We start from the raw sequence: 21,058 nt of genomic DNA, 5'->3' as shown, positions 1-21,058 counted from the left end.
CGGTACGACTTAGGCACCAGAAGCTGTTCCACAACCTCATCATTAATTTTAGTGACTCTATAGTAGAGATCGTTAGTCACAGAAAAATGTGGAAACTTTTTCTCAGCTTCTGGTTCCTGAGGTACCCCATTCATAACAGTGACCTGCTCTCTCGCATTTTTGAGAGTGGGGTCCTGCAACTGTGCAGTACCAAAATTATCCCTAGACACCTCTAAGTCTGGAACATTCTGCTCAGTGGGAGGAGCCTCTTCCTCACCAGCCAGGACCTGCAAAGGAAAAGCATCATTTTCATCCTGTACATTTTTATCATTTACCGTGGGTAATGCAATAGACTTAGGGGTCTCCTCACTCCTTTCAGGGGATTGTTGTTTTCCCCATAGAGCCCAGAACAATGGAAAATCACGCCCCAATATCACATTATGCATAAGGTTTTTAACCACACCCACTTCATATTGTACAGTGCCTAGTTCAGTCCCGACATTAGCCAGTACTATAGGGTACACCTTTGTATCGCCATGTATGCAGACCACACTCATATGTCTTTTTGGCACAAAGTCCCCAGTCACCAGGCTGGCATGCACCAAGGTGACAAGGCTTCCTGAGTCCAGCAACGCCTTAACAGGGAAGTCATTGACCGTAACGTTGCAGACTTGTGGTTCAGTCTCTAGTCCCGTGACTGCAACAAAAGACGGCTCTGCAAATAGCGACTGACGCCGGCTAGCGTCACACTCCATGGGCTCAGTGGTAAGAGGGCAATGGGCAGACATATGTCCCGTCTCATGGCATCTCCAGCACTGGATAGGGCCTGGTCTCCTTGGCAGGGAGTCCTTTTTAGGGCCACTTAGCCACCTGGGACCATCACCAGTCTTTTGCCCTTGAGACACCTCCTGAGCGCTCTTCCCTCTATCAGCACCCCTCCACACTACCCCAATAGATGGAAGTCTCTTACCAGATGATGGCACAGATCTGGCACTCCGTGGAGGTGAAGGTGCTGCAGGAACATCACGGAGGTAGTCCTCGGTCGCCTGGAACCTCTCCACAAGGCTGACGAGTTCGTCGGCACTCCTAGGGTCACCTTGTCCTACCCAGCGTTGTAGATCAGCAGGAAGTGCACGGAGGTAGCGATCCATCACGACCCTCTCTAGGATCTGGGCAGGAGTAGAGGTGTCTGGCTCCAACCACTTTCTTGCCAAATGGATCAGGTCGTACATCTGGGACCTCGCTGACTTGTCCAGACTGTAGCTCCAGTTGCGGACCCTCCGGGCACGGACAGCAGCAGTAACTCCTAGTCGGGCGAGTATCTCTGCTTTTAGCCGAGGATAGTCTTTGACCTCTTGCTCACTGAGGTCATAATAGGCCTTTTGAGGTTCGCCTGTTAAATAGGGCGCAATCACTTCTGCCCACTCAGTGGAGGGTAACTTCTCTCGCTCAGCCACCCGCTCAAAGACCGTTAAGTAGGCCTCAATATCATCATCAGCAGTCATCTTTTGCAGCGCTCGCTGCACAGCTCTTCTCACAGACACAGTCTCTGGAGCGGCTGCGGCCACCAGCTGGGGATTAGCACCTGCAGACGCCTCTTGCTTCGCTATCAGGTGTTCAATAAGTCTCTGTTGCTGAGCCATCGCTTGCTGATGTGCAGCCATTGCCTGTTCATGGCGAAGGTTAGCGGCCGCCTGGTCCTGCTTAGCGGCTGCCTGAGCCTGTTGTTGTGCGACCAACGCCTGTTGTTGTTGCAAACTCACTTGCATTAACTGCTTCATCATCTCCTCCATGTTGCTTGTCTGTTTTTGGAGTGAAGCAGCAGCCTTCACCCAGGACATACGCAGCTGTAGCCAAGTTGATGCACACCGTTGCCCCTAGCAACCGTTTTGCCCGCTCCGCAGCACCAATTGTAGGGATCTTCCCGGGGGATGGTGTGTTTGGACACAGTTCAGACAGCAAACTTGGACTTATAAAAACAGCTGGGTGTTTATTAGCAGCATAAACAGTCCTCAACAGAAATGTAGCAATACCATGCTTTTCAGAACAAAACCAAACAAAAAGGTCCTTGCCCGTCTGGGCACTTACTAACACAGGTCTCCTGTCTAACTCTTCAGTAGGCAGTATCACAGGGTATGAACAGGCCCCAGCGGCGGCAGTATTCGTTGCTCCCAGGAGATACAGCATGCAAGCTGTTCACCCCTGGCTGAGAGCAATCCCCTGTAGCACTGTGAAGCTTTTAAGTTGTTGCAGGCTAATCAGGGCACACCTGATTGCAACAACCGAACTGGATCGGGGGGAAGGGAATGGCAGGTCCCACTACCAACCTACCCACCATTCCAGTAAATCCGGCCCGAAAAATGTAAAGAACAACTCAGCAGCATAATACTGCTGAGTAAGAGATCTTTCCCGGATTTACCATCTCACCGTAAGCAGTAGCCTGGGTGAGATGTACCTCCCCTCGCACACTTTACCAGTGACATGTCCACAAAGGGTAGAGAAATTACAGAACTGAGTTCCCTAAGAACTCTGGGGTGTAATCCATCAGGCCCTGCAGCTTTGGTTACATTGAGTTTGTTTAATTTATCTTGGACCATATCTATAGTAAACCAGTTCAGTACATTACATGTGTTAGCAGCACTGGCCCCACCCACCTCAGTACTGGCCCCACCCACAACAGCTCCATACTCTTCTTTTGTATATTTAGAGCTGAAGAACCCATTAAGTAACTCAGCTTTCTCCTGATCCCCAGTTATTAATTCCCCTTCGCCATTATTTAGGGGTCCTACATGCTCTGACCTTGGTTTTTTTGCATTAATATACTTGGAGAATTTTTGGGGGTTTCTTTTGCTATCTATAGCTACCTGCCTTTCATTGTGAATTTTTGCTGCTTTTATTACATTTTTACAGGTTTTGTTGACTTCTTTGTAATGTTTAAAGGCTACAGCTGACCCCTCTGATTTATATTTTTTGAATGCCCCTTTTTTCTCATTTATAGCCCTTCTAACCTCGGTTGTAAGCCATGTGGGATTGGATTTTAACTGTTTATATTTGTTACCCATAGGAATATATTTGGCAGTACAGTTATTTAATGTGGATTTGAAGATTTCCCATTTATTAACTGTATTAGTATATGATAGCAGCCGCTCCCAGTCTATGCCCTGAAGTTCTGCCCTTAACCTTTAGGGGACACAGCCAGTTTTCATTTTAGCGTTTTCATTTTTTCCCTCCTCGTGTATATAAGGCCATAGCGCCTGCATTTTTACACCTAGAGACCCAAATGAACCCTTATTTTTTGCGCAACTAATTGTACTTTGCTATGGCAGATGTAATTTTTTTACTCCGTTCGCCCTAGGGTAAAACTGACTTGTTATGTTCCTTAAGTTGTTACGATTACAACGATATATAACATGTATAACTTTTATTTGATTTGATGGCTTGTAAAAAATTAAAACCTTTTAAAGAAAATATATGTTCCTTAAAATCGCTCCATTCCCAGGCTTATAGCGCTTTTATCCTTTGGTCTATGGGTCTGTGTGAGGTGTCATTTTTTTGCGCCATGATGTGTTCTTTCTATCGGTACCTTGATTGCGCATATACGACTTTTTGATCGCTTTTTATTACAATTATTCTGGATTTGATGCGACCAAAAATGCGCAATTTTGCACTTTGGGATTTTTGGGCGCTGACGCCGTTTACCGTGTGAGATCAAGAATGTGATTAATAGTTCAGGCGATTACACACGCGGCGATACCAAACATGTTTGTTTGTTTATTTATTTTTATTTATAAAATGGGGAAAGGGGGGTGATTCAGGCTTTTATTAGGGGAGGGGATTTTGTGTTATTTAAAATAAATTTTTCTTTTACTTAACACATATACTAGAAGCCCCCCTGGGAGACTTCTAGTATATGCACTCTGATCTCTCATAGAGATCCATGCAGTATAGTAGGGGTTGGGATGGAGATGAGCAAGTATTTAAAAGCAGCTGTCAACTTTGACAGCTGCTTCTAAGTACTTAATTAGCGGGCACGGCGATCAGACCGTGCCCGCTAATAGCCGCGATCCTGGGCTACATGCGGCACCTGGGATCGTGGCAGTTCAGAGGGGGGTCGCCGCGCGACCCCCCTCTGAACTCCCATAGCGGCACGAGGACGTTCAGTAACGTCCTGGTGCAGCTATGGGTTAACACAGGAAAATTGGCCCTTTTAAAATTAAGGGTTTTTGCCCTCACAACATGTTTTTCTTTTCTACACTTTAAGCTAAAAGTCACTATATTGTGGTCACTATTACCCAGGTGTTCACGGACAGTGACATCCCCAACCAGCTCAGCGTTGTTAGAAATAACCAGATCCAACAAGGCATCACTTCTAGTTGGCTCCTCCACAAACTGGCCCAGAAAATTATCCTGCAGGAGGTTAAGAAATTCCCTCCCCTTTGTGGTTTTAGCTGAACCGTGACCCCAATCTATATCTGGGTAGTTGAGGTCCCCCATTACCACTACTGTTCCCTCCCGGGCAGCCCGCTCTATTTGTCTATTCAACTGGCCATCTACCTCCTCAGTAATGTTGGGGGGTCTATAGATTACACCAAGAATAATTTTTTCACTCTTTACCTCCTTCTGTAGTTCTACCTATAATGTTTCCACATCATCACAGTCATCGCCCCCTATTGCATCTTTTACACTCACTTTAATATCATTTCTGACATACAGACATACTCCTCCTCCCCTTCTGCCCACCTGGTCCCTTCGGAACATTGCAAATCCCTGAATATTGACAGCCCAGTCATGTGAGGAGTCCAGCCATGTCTCAGTCACACCAACCACATCAACCTCCAGAACCAAGGCCTCTAGCTCCCCCATCTTGCTGGCTAGACTTCTGGCATTAGTAACCATACACTTTATATTACCATCGAGTTTAACCGCTTCATTATAAGAAATAGGATTTATTACTGTGCTGTGGCTACAATCATCCTCACTGTTTATCCGCAACATATGGATCTCCCTATCCACTGCTCTTATCCTCCCCCCACAGGACCCTTCTCCTCCCTCCTCAATGATCTGTCCCCTCTCTAACCTATCCGCCACTATATTACACACTACATTGTCCTCCCTACACATCCCTAGTTTAAAAACCTCTCCACCCCTTCTAGGATTCTCTCCCCCAGCACAGCGGACCCCCTTCCATTAAGGTGCAAATTATCTGCGGAAAACAGTGAATGAAAATTCAGCCCAGTGCTCTAAAAACCCAAACCCTTCTTCTCTACACCACGACTTGAGCCATGCATTTAAACTTCTAAGCTCCCACTGTCTTTCCTGCGATGCGCATGGCACAGGCAGTATTCCAGAGAATACCACCTTGGAGGTCCTTCCCTTCAACTTAGCACCTAGTTTTCTAAAATTATTTTTAATAGACCTCCACCTACCTTGTATCCTGTCATTGGTTCCCACCTGGACCACGACAGCTGGGTCATCCCCAGCCCCCCCAAGTAATTTATCCACCCTTTCCACCACATGCCGAACCCTGGCACCAGGGAGACAGCAAACCATTCGGTTGAGGCGGTCTTGGCGACAAATTATTCTATCCGTCTTCCTGATTATAGAATCCCCTACAACCACTAACTGTCTAGGCCTACCTACAATACCATCCCGCCCACTACTAGTTGGACTGTTCCCCCGGCTGTTAGGGAGAACAGGTTCCACTAGAGCTGCCATTTCTGACACGGATGCCCTTGCATCATTACCTAACTTGGCAATTTTGCTTGGGCATACAGTAGGAGAAGTGGCCTTCCTTTTCTTGGATCCCTTACTGGTCCCTCTAACTACATTAACCCAGCTACTTACTTGGGCCTCCTGATCTATATCACCACCCTCCATCTCTAACCCACTAACTTCCTGCTCAGTGAGCCGAAGTTCCCTCTCAAGGTGGCCAAGTTCCCTCAGTGTTGCAATATGCTTCTCCAGATCTCTAACTCGAGCTTCTAGATGGGCAACATGCTGACATCTGTCACAGCGGTACTCACCATGGAACACCTGCTCCAGTTGTGTGTACAATGCGGCAGACTGCGCACTAAATGAAACCTTCCATCTCGCTAGCCATCATCCTCAGTGCAACAAACACAATGAAAAAGAAAGAGATTTAGCACTTACCAGAACTTGTAACTCCTTCTTTTAACTCCTTTTTTCAACTCCACTTATTTTCAACAGCTTGTCAGCAACCACAGTGAGCAAGCACTGTGTTGCTGCGGTTCCTTAAAACCTACCCCAATTTGCCTGACTTGCTCACCAAGGTGCAGCGCATCTGTGCGCATTTCCGCAAGTCAACCAGGGAATGTTACCCCAACTCCTACAGTCAAATTCAAACTGAACAGTGGTGGGGGGAAGTGGTGAGTCACATGATGCAGGGAAAGTTAGCATATGAGTGCTAAACACCCCACTCAGTGGAACCAAGGCCGTTCACTTACTGCAAGTTACACCCCTGCTCCTTCCCCTGTATCAGGTGCTGGCCCCAGGAACGAGCGCCTCCCGCCCTACACCGACCACTTCACCTCCACAATGCTCCACACCCTCCAGCAAGGTGTCCAAGCGCAGTGTTCAACTGTCCCTACAACAGACCTTTGAACGAAAGCGCAAATACACTGCCACTTACCCACATGCACAAGCCCTAAATGTGCTCATAGGCAAACTGCTGAGCCTGGAGATGCTGCCCTATCGGCTGGTAGAGACAGAGGCTTTTAGGAACCTCATGGCGGTTGCTGCCCCTCGGTACTCTACTGTGTTAGGCCTAATGTTTGTGAGGTTCCATGCCTGCCTTATCTAAAGGCCGGTAAAGGCCACTTTATGGTCTTTTTTTTTTTTTTTTTTAAATCTTCAATTTCGATTTTCAAATCAAATCTACTTCGATTCAAGTGCTATTTTGCCGGGCTGTCAGTTCATCAATTGTATCTACAGGATACACACCACCGTTCAAAGGAACAGACAGTGAAAATGGTGGATTCTAATTTGGCATCCTTTTGTTATCCATTTCAAACCATACTATCTGTGGATGTCGTCTGCAGTCCTTTCATTTTTTAGCTGTTTTAAAGGCAGTAGTCAGCTGCTTGCATTTTAGTACTCGCTCATCACTAGTGGTGACATTGCTCATAAAAAAGCATTATGTACAGTGGGGAAAATAAGTATTTAAAACACTGCCAATTTTCCAAGTTTTCCCACCTGCAAAGAACGGAGAGATCTGTAATTTTTTTTTATCATAAGTACACTTCAACTGTACGTGCCAGAACCTATATATTTAAAAAAAAAAAAAAAACCGAAAATTACGTACAATTTTTAACTTATTATTTTGGATATTATTACATAAAATGGCCCCATCCCCACCGTATGGGGCGACCACTATAAAAAAAACTTCCGGCGCCTTTCTTTCTCCCGATGCTTACCTGGCCGAGTGTCTTCGAGCCTCTCTGAGACGCTTGGGTGCCCAGGAGAGGTTCGGCGATCTATGTCTCCGGCGCAGGTAGTGTACGTTGCACTGCCTGCGCCAGGAACGGTACGGGAGGCGCACAGAGGCCGGGAACAGGCCCCAGGTGAGCTAAATGTGTTTTGTTTGTTTTTTAAATTAAGCTGCTGCTAACTCCTGCCTGACCGCAGCAGGGCTGTGGTCAGGAAGGGGTTAACATTTTACTGCATATAAGGCGAACCCCTGACCATCTTCGTAAAAGTCAAGGGTCGTCTTATATGCCCAGTCGCCTTATACGCCGGAAAATACGGTACCTATGATAAAAATTGCAGACCTCTCCATTATTTGTAGGTGGGAAAACTTGCAAAACCAGCAGTGTATCAAATACTTGTTTTCCCCACTATATGTATGATGCTGTTTTGGGAACTGTGTATCTCTATATGCTTGAATCTCCATATAATGCTTTGTGGTTATTTTACTGGACCCATGTGAAATTTTACTTTTTTTTTTTTTTTTTAAATGCTTCTGTTTTGGTTGTTTGTTTTTTTTCTTGTAATTTTGAGTGTGTGCACAATCATTTTGTTGCTTATGTCGGATTCCATACAAAAAAAACAAACACACACACACACACATATATATATATATGCACTGTGTGAAAAATACTTTAGTCTCTCGTCTGTCTGTTCTACACTAATAGATTATCTGAAGCAAGTAGGTTTCGATGTGTATTAAAGTTAACGTGACTGTTTTGTTGCTTCTTAGCCACTTCAACATCTTTTAAAACTTATCTTCTTCCTGTTAGATTCTGAGCAACTTAGGAGACTCCCAGTTTCTTTTCATAGACCTGGCAATAATCTTGGTGGTGGTGTTTACAAGTAGGTATTTTGCTATGTATGTATGTGTGTGTGGGGGTGGTGATTGGGATAAATGGACGGAGTTTCAGTTTTCAAAAATAAATAAATTGTGTGTGTGTCTAGCTTTATTGTATTTATATAACCATCCTTTGTGGAGCAAATAAAATTTATGTGGCAATGATTAAGGATTTTTACCTTCTCCAGTGAGTTTAAACCCAGCCTGGAAAGAGTTGGTTGCACAAAGACCTCCGTCTGGTCTCATCTCGGGACCACTTCTCTTTTCTGTCCTCTCCCAAATCGTTATTTGCGTGACATTCCAGACCATGGCTTTCACATTTGTAAAACAAGAGCCCTGGTACGAGGTCTGGAACTCCAGCAGCAAGTGAGTAAAATTTTGAAGTCAACCAAGTTTAAAGGGCTACCGTGGAGCGTAAAATTTCTTTTTTAATACATCTATTTTAATTACACGGGCCTCTGCTTCCACCAGCGTTTGCGTCGAGAACTGCAGGACTGTCTCAATCACTGCTGTGGTGTGCATATCACCATTGATGCAGAGCAGCCTACATGCTTGCACAGTGGAGAGGGAAGAGACCAAGTCTTGGGCAGTTCACGACACAAATGTATATTAAAATAAAATATTAAAACAATGTTTTTAATAATTTTTACTCTCCAGAGTACCCTTTTAAAACTAGTTCATGGTTGTTATCATTTATACTTAGTTTTATATTAAGTTGTATTTTTCCCTCCTATTTTAGTGCATGTAATGTCTCCATGGATGCTCATCTTGGAAATAGCACTCATCATGATAGCCACAATATCAAAAACTATGAAAACACCACCCTCTTCTTTGTGTCCAGCTTCCAATACCTCATTGTGGCAGTTGTGTTCTCAAAAGGAAAACCCTTTCGCCAGCCTAGCTACAAAAATTGTAAGTGTACCATGTTAAGTATACCGTGGAAAATCAAATAGCTATATTCTGTTCAACTGAAGCTAGAGAATGAGATCACTAAAGGCCCTATTCCACGGAACAATTATCGTCCGTATTTGTCCGATATCTGGCAACGATCAGCCAACATCGTTCATGTCGGCTGATCGTTGCGTTGTTTGTCTTTCAAACACGTTGAAAGACAAACTACTAGAATAGCAGCAATCTGCTGCCATCGCTCCATGGAATAGGAGCAGCAGCAGCAGACCGCCGCTATCCTCTATGGGCTGCCAGGAAGATCTAGCGATCACCCAAACAGCCTCCCTGCGGCCCCTCCCGTACTTACCCGCTCGCTGCTGTTGCGTGGAATAGTGACTGCAGCGAGCTAATAGCGCACGTTTGCTCCTCACTGTTGGCCCGCGGAATAGGGGCTTAAAACTTAAATGTGCCGTTGCAAGAAATATGGTTGGAACTTCTGTACTCCATGTGACATAATTACTTTGACTATAGCCTTCTAGATATTGTAAGATGTGTAGATTTGTTGCCATGTGCCCGTGAAGTCATTCAGTCTCTGGTCGTCTTTTTGGACTACATTGACTGATTCCAGTGATTCTGTACAATCCTTTGACTACATTACTTTTAAAAGGTTCACATAAATGATCTTTTCATTTGGTGCACAATGGTTTCTAAAGACCTTACAATATAAATATATTTTTATTTTCATGCTTTCTTGTCAAAATAAATATATAGTCACCTAATTCAGTAAGAGACAAATGGTGTTTTGGATGTTGAAATTGGTGTGATTTTTGCATTCAAATTGACTTGTCTTTTGGCCATGTAAACATACCATTAGTACACTGGAGTTACCCTGAAAAGCTGCAGCATTTATGAAAAATTATGATATTAAAGTGTCACTGTCGTGAATTTTTTTTTTCTGCAGAAATCAATAGTCCAGGCGATTTTAAGAAACTTTGTAATTGGGTTCATTAGCCGAAAAATGCATTTTTGAAGCTCTCCCCTGTCTTCATTGTTCTCCTATGGAGAGAGCTAAATAAAAGACCAAAACAGGACAACAAAGAGTTAGGGTACAAACCCATTTGACGTATTTGCTGCATGAATCAGTCTTAGGGTACAAACACACACACTGTATACACAGCGTATTTTCTGCTGCGATACGCAGCAGATACGCAGAAGATTAGATCTAAATAACTGAACACAGCATCAAATCTGCACCATCACATCTGCTGTAGATCTGCTGCGTATCTGCTGCATATACGGTGTGTGTGTTTGTACCCTTAATCTACAAATACCTTACCCTCTATCTCCTTTGACAGTCACCACTGACCTCTCTGAGCTCTGATTACTGCTGTCACCCAGCTCCGTGCCTGTAATCCTCTGTTCTCTGCTTTCTGCTGCAGGCTAACTCCCTCCTTCCTCCTCCCCCCTCCCCTCTCCCTAGAACAGACAGGGTGACTCATGCAACAAGTCACAATTTTCAAATTTTTTGCAGTGGATGGAAAAGAGGAAGGAGGGGGGGGGACCTGGGAAAAGGCTTTTTGCAAAAAAAAAAAAAAAAAAAATACGACAGTGACTCTTTAAAGTTTAGCCAGAAATACAGTATTCAGTCAGGGTCTTGGCTGAAACAGCTGACAGGTTCCTTTTTAAATTATTGTAATCTTTAACATTGAGAAGTTTTCTATAGATTGTATGGAATGGGTAAAGGGAAACCCCTTAATTATTTCTTTTCTTCTTCCTTTAGATCTTTTTATAATCTCTGTATTGGCTCTCTTTGCCTTAATATTTTTCTTCATGCTGTATCCAATTGAATCTGTCGACAAGGCCTTTGAGGTAAGCCATGCATTAATAACATATGAGTTATAGATGGTTCTACATGTGCTAGCTACTATGCTTTGTAATACTTTTAAGTTATAACACTTCTATTTCATTCACATTTTGTTCTTGTAGTTGGTCTGTGTTCCATTTCAATGGCGCCTTGTACTGCTCTTCATTATTATTGGAAATGCCCTTACTTCATTTTTTGTTGAGGTAAGTCCTAGGAATGTTTTAGGCAATATTTAAAGATGAATGGTTTGCTGTTGGTTTATATAGAAAAATTATTAGAAATTTGAACATCAAGTATATATCAAAGAGTCATACCTCCAGCTTCAAACAAGTTAAAAGCGTAACTGTCATGTTTTTTTTTTATTGCAGAAATCAGTAGTATAAGCGATTTTAAGAAACTCTGTAATAGGTTTCATCAGCCAAAAAAGCCTCCTTCAGTACTCAAGAAGCAATCTCCCAGCCCTCCCCCCTGACTTCGTATCTGTGCATTATCAGGCAAACACGTCTTCATTACAGAGAAGCCAGTGAAGACGGGTTCTGCTCTCTCCATTGTAAGCCTATGAAGAGGGGAGGGGCTGAGGGAGATGAGGGAGCAGGAAGAGGTGACATATAGGTCAGCTGTTTGTAGACTCTCTGGGCACCTAAAACTCTAAATTCAGGTGTCAGAAAGGTCAGTGCTTATCTATGAACTTACTGAGAGAAGATTGCAGGGTGTTGTGCTGTGCAGAAATCCTCCGTGCTCAGTCACTCCTAACAGCCCCTCCCCTCTCCATAGCCACATAATGGAGACAGAAATCCTGCTTCATTTGATGTGAGGGGGGAGGCTGGGAGATTGCTTTTTCACTACAGAAGGAAACTCTTTTAGTACATAAAACCTATTACAGAGTTTCTTAAAATCGCTTGTACTGTTGATATTTAATGTTTTCAGAAAAATGGCCCTGAAATGACAGTTACGCTTTAAATATGGATCCAGATGTACACCAGTCATTTGCTTTTGTGGCTTTTGTATTATGACAGTTACGTGTCGATCTTTGTGCTTATTGATTTGGTTGGTGGATGGGATCTGCTTAGTGTTCTTTTAAAAAGCAAACTTGGTGAACAGGCAGAAAACTAGCAGAAATGAACGCAACTTGAGCATGCTCGAGTCCAATCAGTCAGCATTTGAATACTGGTGGCTGAAGAAGTTTGATGCAGCCTTAGGAAATCTGTGAAACATTGATACAGTCTTTGTCAGTATCTACATTTTCCAGGCAACCTTAGGGCTGCATCGAAGTTCTTCAGCCACTATTATTCAAATGCCGACTGATCGGACTCGAGCATGCTTAAGGGGGGAGATTTATCAAACATGGTGTAAAACTGGCTCAGTTGCCCCTAGCAGCCCCAATGAGATTCCACTTTTCATTCTACACAGACTCTTTGGAAAATGAAAGGTGGAATCTGATTGGTTGCTAGGGGCAGCTGAGCCAGTTTCACTTTACACCATGTTTGATAAATCTCCCCCATAGTGTTGACAAAGGTGCAGGCATCAGATTAGAAATTTCAAGCACTAATGCTTACACATCACCTTTTTTGCAATATTTTATAGAAAATAAACATATCCAAAAAGCCATTAGGTATCCTATTGTAGTCTGTGGCCTAAACTTATGCCAAAGTGTCTCCTTAAGACAAGGAAATGGGAGAATATTGGTTGACTGAAGTAACGCAATTCCCTCAATGTGGATGTATATTGGCTACTGACTTTGAGGGGTGGTGATGCTGGAGCTGCTTTAACTTGAGGCTGTATGGGATTGTCTTTGTCATCTAGAAGACAGGGTTTGATGCAAAATAGCCCCAATGTGGCTGTGTTACTTTAAGCCACCAGTTTTCTCCTGTTTCCTTGTACATTGGATTTCTCAGCAGTTTCGAAGGTGGTAAGTAGCAGCCCTGTATACACCATATGCTGTTCAGAGTGTTGTGCCTACAGTATGACCTGCCCAGGTGAGCATTACTAGAAGTAAATGCTGATACCACTCACATCGGGTAACTTTGCACATTCAGTACCTGTTTGTACATTTTCCATATAATTATCTACTAAGGTGCCTCATTTTAGTCTTATGTTATGTAAACTGTTCATAGTGTATGCAGTTTTTATAATATTATTACTTAAAGGGTATGTGGAGGGAGTGACGAATTATAAAGAGTGGGCCCACACTGTAGGCAGTATGTATCAGTAAGTCACTTACTATAATCCTATTTAAAGCGACTCTGTACCCACAATCTGTCTCCCCCCAAACCACATGTACCTTTGGATAGCTCCTTTTAATCCAAGAGTATCTGTGCACTAACTTTGCACCGCCCCTCTGTCCCTCCTCCCCACCCTCTTAATCATTAGGAATGCCATTGGCACTATTTTTCTTATTCCTCTGCAGTTAACACTGCACAGGTGCCTTAACAATCCAGCCCATGTGCCGTGCTCACACAGGTGATGAAAAGGAGAAAATCTGCCTGGGACATTCCTAATGATGAAGAGGGTGGGGAGGAACGACAGAGAGGATGTGCCAGCCTAATGAACACACACACTCTAGGCCACAGCCGTTTGGCACAGGGCTGCAAGTTAAAAGTTGTTTTTTAGGACAATAACTGCATCACCTGCCGAATGGACCCCAGAACTGATCTTGGATTAAAAGCTGCTATCTAAAGGTAAAAGCGGTTGGGGGGGGGGGGTCAGATTGTGGGTACAGAGTTGCTTTAAAAGGCGGCTATTCCCTTTGGCACTGAAACACCACAGAACAGAATTAGGTTTAACTTGATGGACCCATCTCTTGAGGTTTTTTTTTCTTTTTCTTTCAACCCTATTAAGTAGGTACTGTAACGTTGCCTGCTGTTACTCCTGTTAGGGTCTGAATTGTTAATTGGGATGGAGTACAGTACTTGGCTGGCTTCATCTGTCCTGTAGGCATTGAATGGAGCAGCAGCAGTCATGCTCAACCCCCTCTCCATTTATTATATATATTCACAAGGTATGCTAATGGAGAAGCTGCAATTAATACAACACCCGTTCTTGTCATAAAAATATGTTGCATTGAAGTCAATGCAAAGTCCCCTGTTGCTTATACAGTGTATTTCCGTTGTTTGGTACGGCCGTGGAAATAATTGACACAGCTGTTGTCCATAGACCAGACTACAATTCAATTTTCATTTAAAACAATGGCCGTAGTTTCATCCTTTAAAACAATGGCCAGTGTTTTGCGTGCCAAATAATGGCCGTTGTTTATACGTTGTGAACATACAGTAGCTTGAATCTGCACCATAATCCTGCAGCAAAATCATCCCATGTGCATTTGCTCTTATTGCTTATATCGACAGAAAAATAATAAAATAAATAAATGTATGGTTTATTGATAAAACCAAAAGTGCTGGTTTGCTTAATGCTTTTATAACGCCAAACTATACATGCATTTATTGCTGCAAGGCATGCTGCGAATTGCAAAGCAAGTTTGGTTTTGTGTTTGCTCAGTGACACCCATTGGCTTCATTTACTGCAGCGCAGTCATGTATTGTCAATAGCCTGCTCTTTGCTTCTAATAAGCATGTAAGGGTTAGCCTGCAAATGTCTTGTTTCAAATACAGGCGGAACAGCTCCTCGCTGTAAGTGTCAGAGTTGGTCCATTTGTACTATGCCAGTTTGAGTGATGGCTTGTCTGTCTTCTATTTGTAGAATCTAGTTATATATAATATAATATATATAGTTATATATATATATATATATATATATATATATATATATATATTATAATATGTAGAATATTCTGTCCAGTAGAATATACAGTAGGTTGCTACTGTAAATGTTATAAGAGACCTACAGTTTTATACACTGTGTTTGTTTGGGGTTGCTTAGCTGATCGCTGAGTGGAGCAGCACTGCGCTCACTGATTGGCGCTCACTGCTAGGATGAATCACAGCTCAGAAGTAGCAGCCAGTGCAGGAGACAAGAAGACTCCACAAGGCCCCCCAGTGTTAATTGAGTTTGGGGGGGTTGTTCTTTCATCAACCCCAGCAATATATATATTTTAAAAAATCTGAATGTTCAGAGTACCCATGTAACATCCATGGCTAAATAACTAAATAACATGCTTACTTTTGTACAAGGAATAGAAGAGTAGAAGCACTTATGTGAAATATATATATCTACATTACTATATAGTATATGTGTGTGTATGTATGTATGTGTGTGTGTGTGTGTGTGTATATATAATATAGTTGTATAGTAGATGAACAACGGCAAACTCACCAATGTAGAGCGGAATAAGATGCTTTATTTCAGGGAAAGAGCAGTGTACAAGCAAGTGGTGCGTTCCACAGATTAGACCGACGGCGTTTCGCGCTCTTGCAACTTCAACTGGCTTCGCAACCGCGAAACGCCGTCGCTCTAATCTGTGGAACGCACCACTTGCTTGTACACTGCTCTTTCCCTGAAATAAAGCATCTTATTCCGCTCTACATTGGTGAGTTTGCCGTTGTTCATCTACTATACAACTATCTGCATTGAACTTGTACTTTCAGCAGCGAGCACCACCAGAGCAGTCAGTTGGCGTATGGGAAGCTGTGCTGTCAGGAGCGCTGGGGATCGTAGTGCCTGCTCTTTCCTCTTGTGTTTGTTTCCTCTTGTGTTTGTTGACTTGAGAAATATGATATACATTTTATAATATAATTTTTATCGTTGGAAATGAGGGAAGAGAGAAGACTTCCAAACAAACATATAGGCTTTTCCGTGTCCAAAAGTGATGCGCCAATTATGTTTGTTAGAAATCTTTGTCTGGCGTTTGTGCATTTGTCAACAGAGGTTACCCAAATCAGGACTTCAGTATGTTATTTCTGCACATAGGTTTAAATAATTTTCAATAAATCGATTCTAATGGAAATATAAGATGGAATTATCTGTTTTTTATTTTGAAATCACGCCAATTTCAGTGCAAATATTCATATATCTTAAAGATGAATGGACTAACAAAATATCATTGAATTATCTTTTGCCAAGTTGATTGGTGAAGAGACGCATATATTGCATTTTAGTGCTCAGTTATGTTAAATGCAACCACAGTTTTAAAATTTTCTTTCCAATGCAAAAACTCAGCAACCCTACAAAGGCTGTAGCCCTCATAAAAAAAATTTCTATCATTTTGTGTTTACAGCTATTGTGCAGACATATTCCTCTTTGTGGTAACAAACAATGTGTAGCTGTATACTGCAGTCACAGTCTATTCATATGTCCTCTAATTGCTAGTATACATTTTGTATGGTACAGGGGGAACGTGTATGGCTGAAGGGTCAGAATACACAGTGTTTGTCTATTACTGTCGAGATGTATAGGTCTGTATAGGAGCTGTAACATAACAGGATATTTTTTGATCACCGCTATTTAAAAAGTTGCTTTGTCATGTTAGACACATTGGTTGCAAGGTGGGCATAGTATTTAATATTTGGGGTCATTGTTGTCATCCTAATTCTAAACCACTTGGCAAAAGCATCGGTATTGTACCAATCTGCTATATTGCAATACACTGAACCACGTTTAAAATCACAAGTGTTTTTCTATCATACAAGCATTTCCATGGTAAGTACCTGATAATTGTGGCCTGTGATTGTGTCTGATGAGAGCTATTGACCTGTTTTGACTATTTTAATATAATTTGCATGTTTCTAATGAATTGGTGCTTTTAATTCTTCCCGTCCACCCACAATTTTTCGCAGAATATCGTCCTTGATATCATACTCTGGAAACTTGTGTTCAACCGAGACAAGCAGGGAGAGCCCCACATGGTCACCCACCCCCCACAGGTTGGAACTTCACTGTTCATATGTATTAGGAAGCTTGAACTCTTCGGTCCCCTTATCTCTTGCATTAGCAGCTAAGCAATGTCATGTATCTTGTTATCTATGTGCCTCTTCATCTCTTCACCACATCTGTGTTTAGCCAGGCTTTTGGGTGTGCTATATGTGCATGCTGTGTGGTTTTGTGAAAGGACTGCATCGGTGGAAGGGTGGCTATTGCTTTTAATGTAAGTACTTGCAGTACAGTATCTCTGCAAGACTATATTAACAAATCACATTACTAAACTTGTTAAAACCTATGTTTCTGGTTTTGGATAATACTTTTGCTCTATTTTGATATGTCTGCTCATATTCTGTCTTTACACACTCCTTCAGGTTACAAAGTCCAGTATTTCAGCATACAGTGTGATTAAACTATTTTTTCTTCATAGGAGGCGAATGATCTCTGGGCAGCACGATTTTTGTCCTCCTTGTGCTTCTGCAAAAAGAAGACTCCTAAAGCCAAATACATGCATTTAGCACAGGAGCTGTTGGTCGATCCAGACTGGCCACCTAAGCCAAGAACTACTACAGAAGCTAAACAGTCTACACTAGAGAATGGCAGCTATCAAATTGTCACAATTACGTAGCAGCAACTCTCTTTGGCTTATTCTTATTTTTATATTGGTTAATTCATATGCACTGCATGGGATATCTGCAATGCGTTGTGGAGCAGTTCTCTGCAGAGCCCTTTACATAATGCCTCCATTCATACAAAAGTCTGGATGTAATGTCTGTATGGATAACTTTTTGCAAAGACTTCAGAAATGAAATTAATTACAAAGCCTCCTTCCCAATGTTACTTGAGCCCAATCTTCAGATGAAATGTGGAGAGACTTAACTGAATGTCGGACAATACAGTTACCTTGGCAGCTGTATGTTGCCCGGCTAATGTTATGCGCAGGCCTCGACAACTATACCATGTAGCCTGCAGTTGAATCCCTCTACATCCAGTTGAACGTCTGATGAGAGGGAGACATAGGAGGGACACTTTTTTTTATTTATGCAACAGTCAGGTTTGTTGACTGTGAACAAAACCACAATCAGATGTTGGGACCATGGTCTTTTCGTAGACTGAGTTACTATTACAGTGATTTTTGTTGAGCAATTATAGTCTTGAAACACTCTGCCCACAGATGTTTTGAGGTCTCTTACACAGCTTTAGTCCAGTTGCACTGAGCTTTTTATGAGCGCATTTATTATGACCAAGTGTCCTGCAGATTCGTGTTCTTGAACCCACAATATCCTAGGGATCATGTAAAATCTTTGTGTCCTACTGAGCTGCTAGAGTCCCATTGCTGTGGGCCAATTTCTTTTTTAAATAAAGTTGGTTAAAATGTCTTTTTTTTTTTTTTTTTTTTGGTGCCTTTTTAGGCCACATCGCACATCTGTCTGTTTTCTGAGAGTACATTAACTGAAAACTCATGTTGAGTACCAAAGAATCTTTTCATTTTACCCCTGGTCGGCTGTGACCATATCCTTGTTATATGCAATGATACAGGATGTATTTACAGAGAATATATTGTCTGGGAGCTGACAGTGGTGTTCAGTATTTCATTTAGTTGGCTTTGGAAAGTTCCTGACTCTCTGAAAAACATATAATATAGAATGTACCATTTGTATGGTTTCTTTATTTATTGCTACCCAAAACCATCAAGTGTTTGCACTAGAAAGCATTTCTGAATTCTTTGCAATATATTATTTTAGAGCGAGTGATTGTTTTATAAATGTATGTGTAAAAACTTAACAGAAATTTCTATTTTTTTTATTTTAATTTTTTAGCTAGATCTATGCATTTCAGACCTTAGAGCTGTGAATTTTGCTGTGTTCAGTTCTGATACTGTCCATAAAAAAAGGATCTTTCTCTGTTCTCATCTTTCAGGCACTAAAGAGTTAAATGTGGAAATAAACCAGAGAGCATTAGCTCAAGTATGTACTATAGAAAATAGATAACAGTATTAACTTTCATTTAATGACAACATTACAAGCTTCCTGCCATGTGGATGTGGGGTGTCTCGCAAGTAAAATTCGCACCATTTCCATGTGAGTTATGGAAACAGTGCAGTGGAGAACATAAGGCAGCCAATGTTTGTGGAGTGTAAACTCTGCATGCTGACTTGCACTTCTGTGTGACCCACTGTATTAGACGTTGTGATATAACAAGTTATACTAGTTGAAAAATGTAGTTTTACTAAACCTGAATGCACAGTATCATGCTAAGTGTTGTTTTTTTTATATATATATAATTTTTACATTTTTTTATTCTTTTTTTTTTTTTTTTTTTTTTTTTTTTTTTACATATTTTGTAAGCTAATCTGCCCTGCACCTCTTTGATCTCAGGTAGCACTGTTTTCAGGGAGGATTGTTTGTTTTTTTTATATTTGCAGGCCATACATATAGAGCTAACCTACCTGTAGGCAAAAAGTATCTGGAAATTAAGACCGAGTTCATTTAACATGCAAGCAAGCCAAACATGTGTGATAGTACTTCGATCAGACAGGAAAAAAAAATCTTCTCAGTGGTAGATCTCTAAAGCCATCAATACACATCATATGTGTCGGCCAACCATCTGTAGTTCAGTTCAACTGTCCAATCCTTTTATTCTTGGGAAGAAAGCTGTTTCCAGAGGAGTCTGACAGTGGCTTACCCTTCCCTTTATTGTGAATGCTCTACCAAACATTTGTGTATGAATAGATTAGGAAAGAGTGAATGGTGGAAACAGCATTCAGCCCACATGTTTCTTCTGTGTATCGCTCCCCTTAGAGTTTGCTTGCCCCGGCCCTATATACTTGGATATTAGATGTCTGTCTGTTTTTTGTTCTTTTCTAAAGCTTAGGGTATGTGCACTGAGCAAAACACATGGAGGACTTGCGGCAGAGTCCGCTGCTCATCCCCGCACGCTCCTGCTTTACTCTCCACATGTGCCTTAGACTCCATTCTATGGGCGGGCACATTCTGCCATCCGCCCAAAGAATGAACCCGTCCATTCTTTGGGCAGATGGCGGAATCTGCCTGACCATAGAATGGAGTCTGTGGCACAGGCGGAGAGTGAAGTGGGGATGATCGACGGAAGCATGTTTTCCTCGCACATACCCTTACACTCGGTCACCCCCATCTGAGCTAGCTATGCTTGCCAGTCTTAGTTATAATTTTTCCAAACTTTAGCTTCTTGTTTTTTCTTGATGTTTTTTATCTGTGTCATGCCTTCCTTTACTTTTGTTCTGTAGCTATCGGCTTTAAGACATGAGAAACCATACCATACCATACTGCACCTTTACACCCAATTATTAAGCATAATCTGTGGTCAAAGCTGCCCATGCTCTAAAGAGGAAGGTTCTTCATGTGGTGTCATGTAATCCGTGTAACAGCTCATCCTTTGGGAGGGGGCAGCCATACACAAATATATAAACCAAAAAATGTAAAGGGGTGTTCCTGTCTGATGGGCAAAGATGGATATGTCTGCTAACTTTCTAATAGGTGCAGATACCACCTCTAGGGCCCTTCTTTATCAGACATTTAATAGCATATCCTGTAGCCATGTGGTAGGTAGAAAATAGTGTACAGAAAGATTATATTTTAATCTACACATTTGTATTTTTGATTCAATCTACAAAAATATCATTTTGGCTTCTTGTTAATTGTAACTATTTGCTTAAAGGGGTAGTGCGGCGCTTAGAAATTATTCACAGAATAACACACATTACAAAGTTATACAACTTTGTAATGTATGTTATGTCTGTGAATCGCCCCCTTCCCTGTGTCCCCCCACTCCCGCACGTGTACCCGGAAGTGTTGGTGCATTATACATTACCTGATCCGTGTCACGCCCGTCCGCCATCTTGTGCCACAACGTCATCTTTAGACGGCCAGCCGAAGCTCTCCGATCGTCCCGAGTGTCAGTCGCCCTCTGCCGCGTCATCAGATGCTCAGCCGCGATTGGCTGAGCATAACTGTGAGAGCTTCGGCCGTCCGTCCGAAGATGACTTAGTGGCACAGAAGATTGGGGACGGGGGTCGGCATGTGACAGGTATGTATAATGCACCACACTTCTGGGTACACGTGCGGGGGTGGGGGGGGGCACAGGGAAGGGGGAGATTCACAGACATAACATACATTACAAAGTTGTATAACTTTGTAATGTGTGTTATTCTGTGA

The 21,058-nt window shown here is 42.3% G+C and overlaps 1 protein-coding gene across 3 annotated transcripts in view; it reads left to right on the top strand.

The window, feature by feature from the left end:
• ATP13A3 (ATPase 13A3) overlaps positions 1 to 18,244 on the top strand; it is a 189,981-nt gene extending 171,737 nt beyond the window's left edge. For 2 of the 3 annotated variants that reach the window (XM_069975062.1, XM_069975061.1), the window contains exons 27-33: positions 8,235 to 8,307; positions 8,491 to 8,668; positions 9,042 to 9,214; positions 10,971 to 11,059; positions 11,177 to 11,257; positions 16,784 to 16,870; positions 17,296 to 18,244. In XM_069975062.1, the coding sequence (XP_069831163.1) occupies positions 8,235 to 8,307; positions 8,491 to 8,668; positions 9,042 to 9,214; positions 10,971 to 11,059; positions 11,177 to 11,257; positions 16,784 to 16,870; positions 17,296 to 17,493 (879 nt within the window). In that variant the 3' untranslated portion in view covers positions 17,494 to 18,244. The remainder of the gene's footprint in view (positions 1 to 8,234; positions 8,308 to 8,490; positions 8,669 to 9,041; positions 9,215 to 10,970; positions 11,060 to 11,176; positions 11,258 to 16,783; positions 16,871 to 17,295) is intronic. The other variant, XM_069975063.1, reaches the window with a different exon arrangement.
• The last annotated feature ends 2,814 nt before the right edge of the window (positions 18,245 to 21,058 follow it).

This window comes from Dendropsophus ebraccatus, chromosome 6 (genome assembly GCF_027789765.1).
Source record: "Dendropsophus ebraccatus isolate aDenEbr1 chromosome 6, aDenEbr1.pat, whole genome shotgun sequence".
Classification (NCBI taxonomy): domain Eukaryota; kingdom Metazoa; phylum Chordata; class Amphibia; order Anura; family Hylidae; genus Dendropsophus; species Dendropsophus ebraccatus.
The sequence above is the reverse complement of the archived record's forward strand: the minus strand, read 5'-3'. Positions and strand labels throughout refer to the sequence as shown.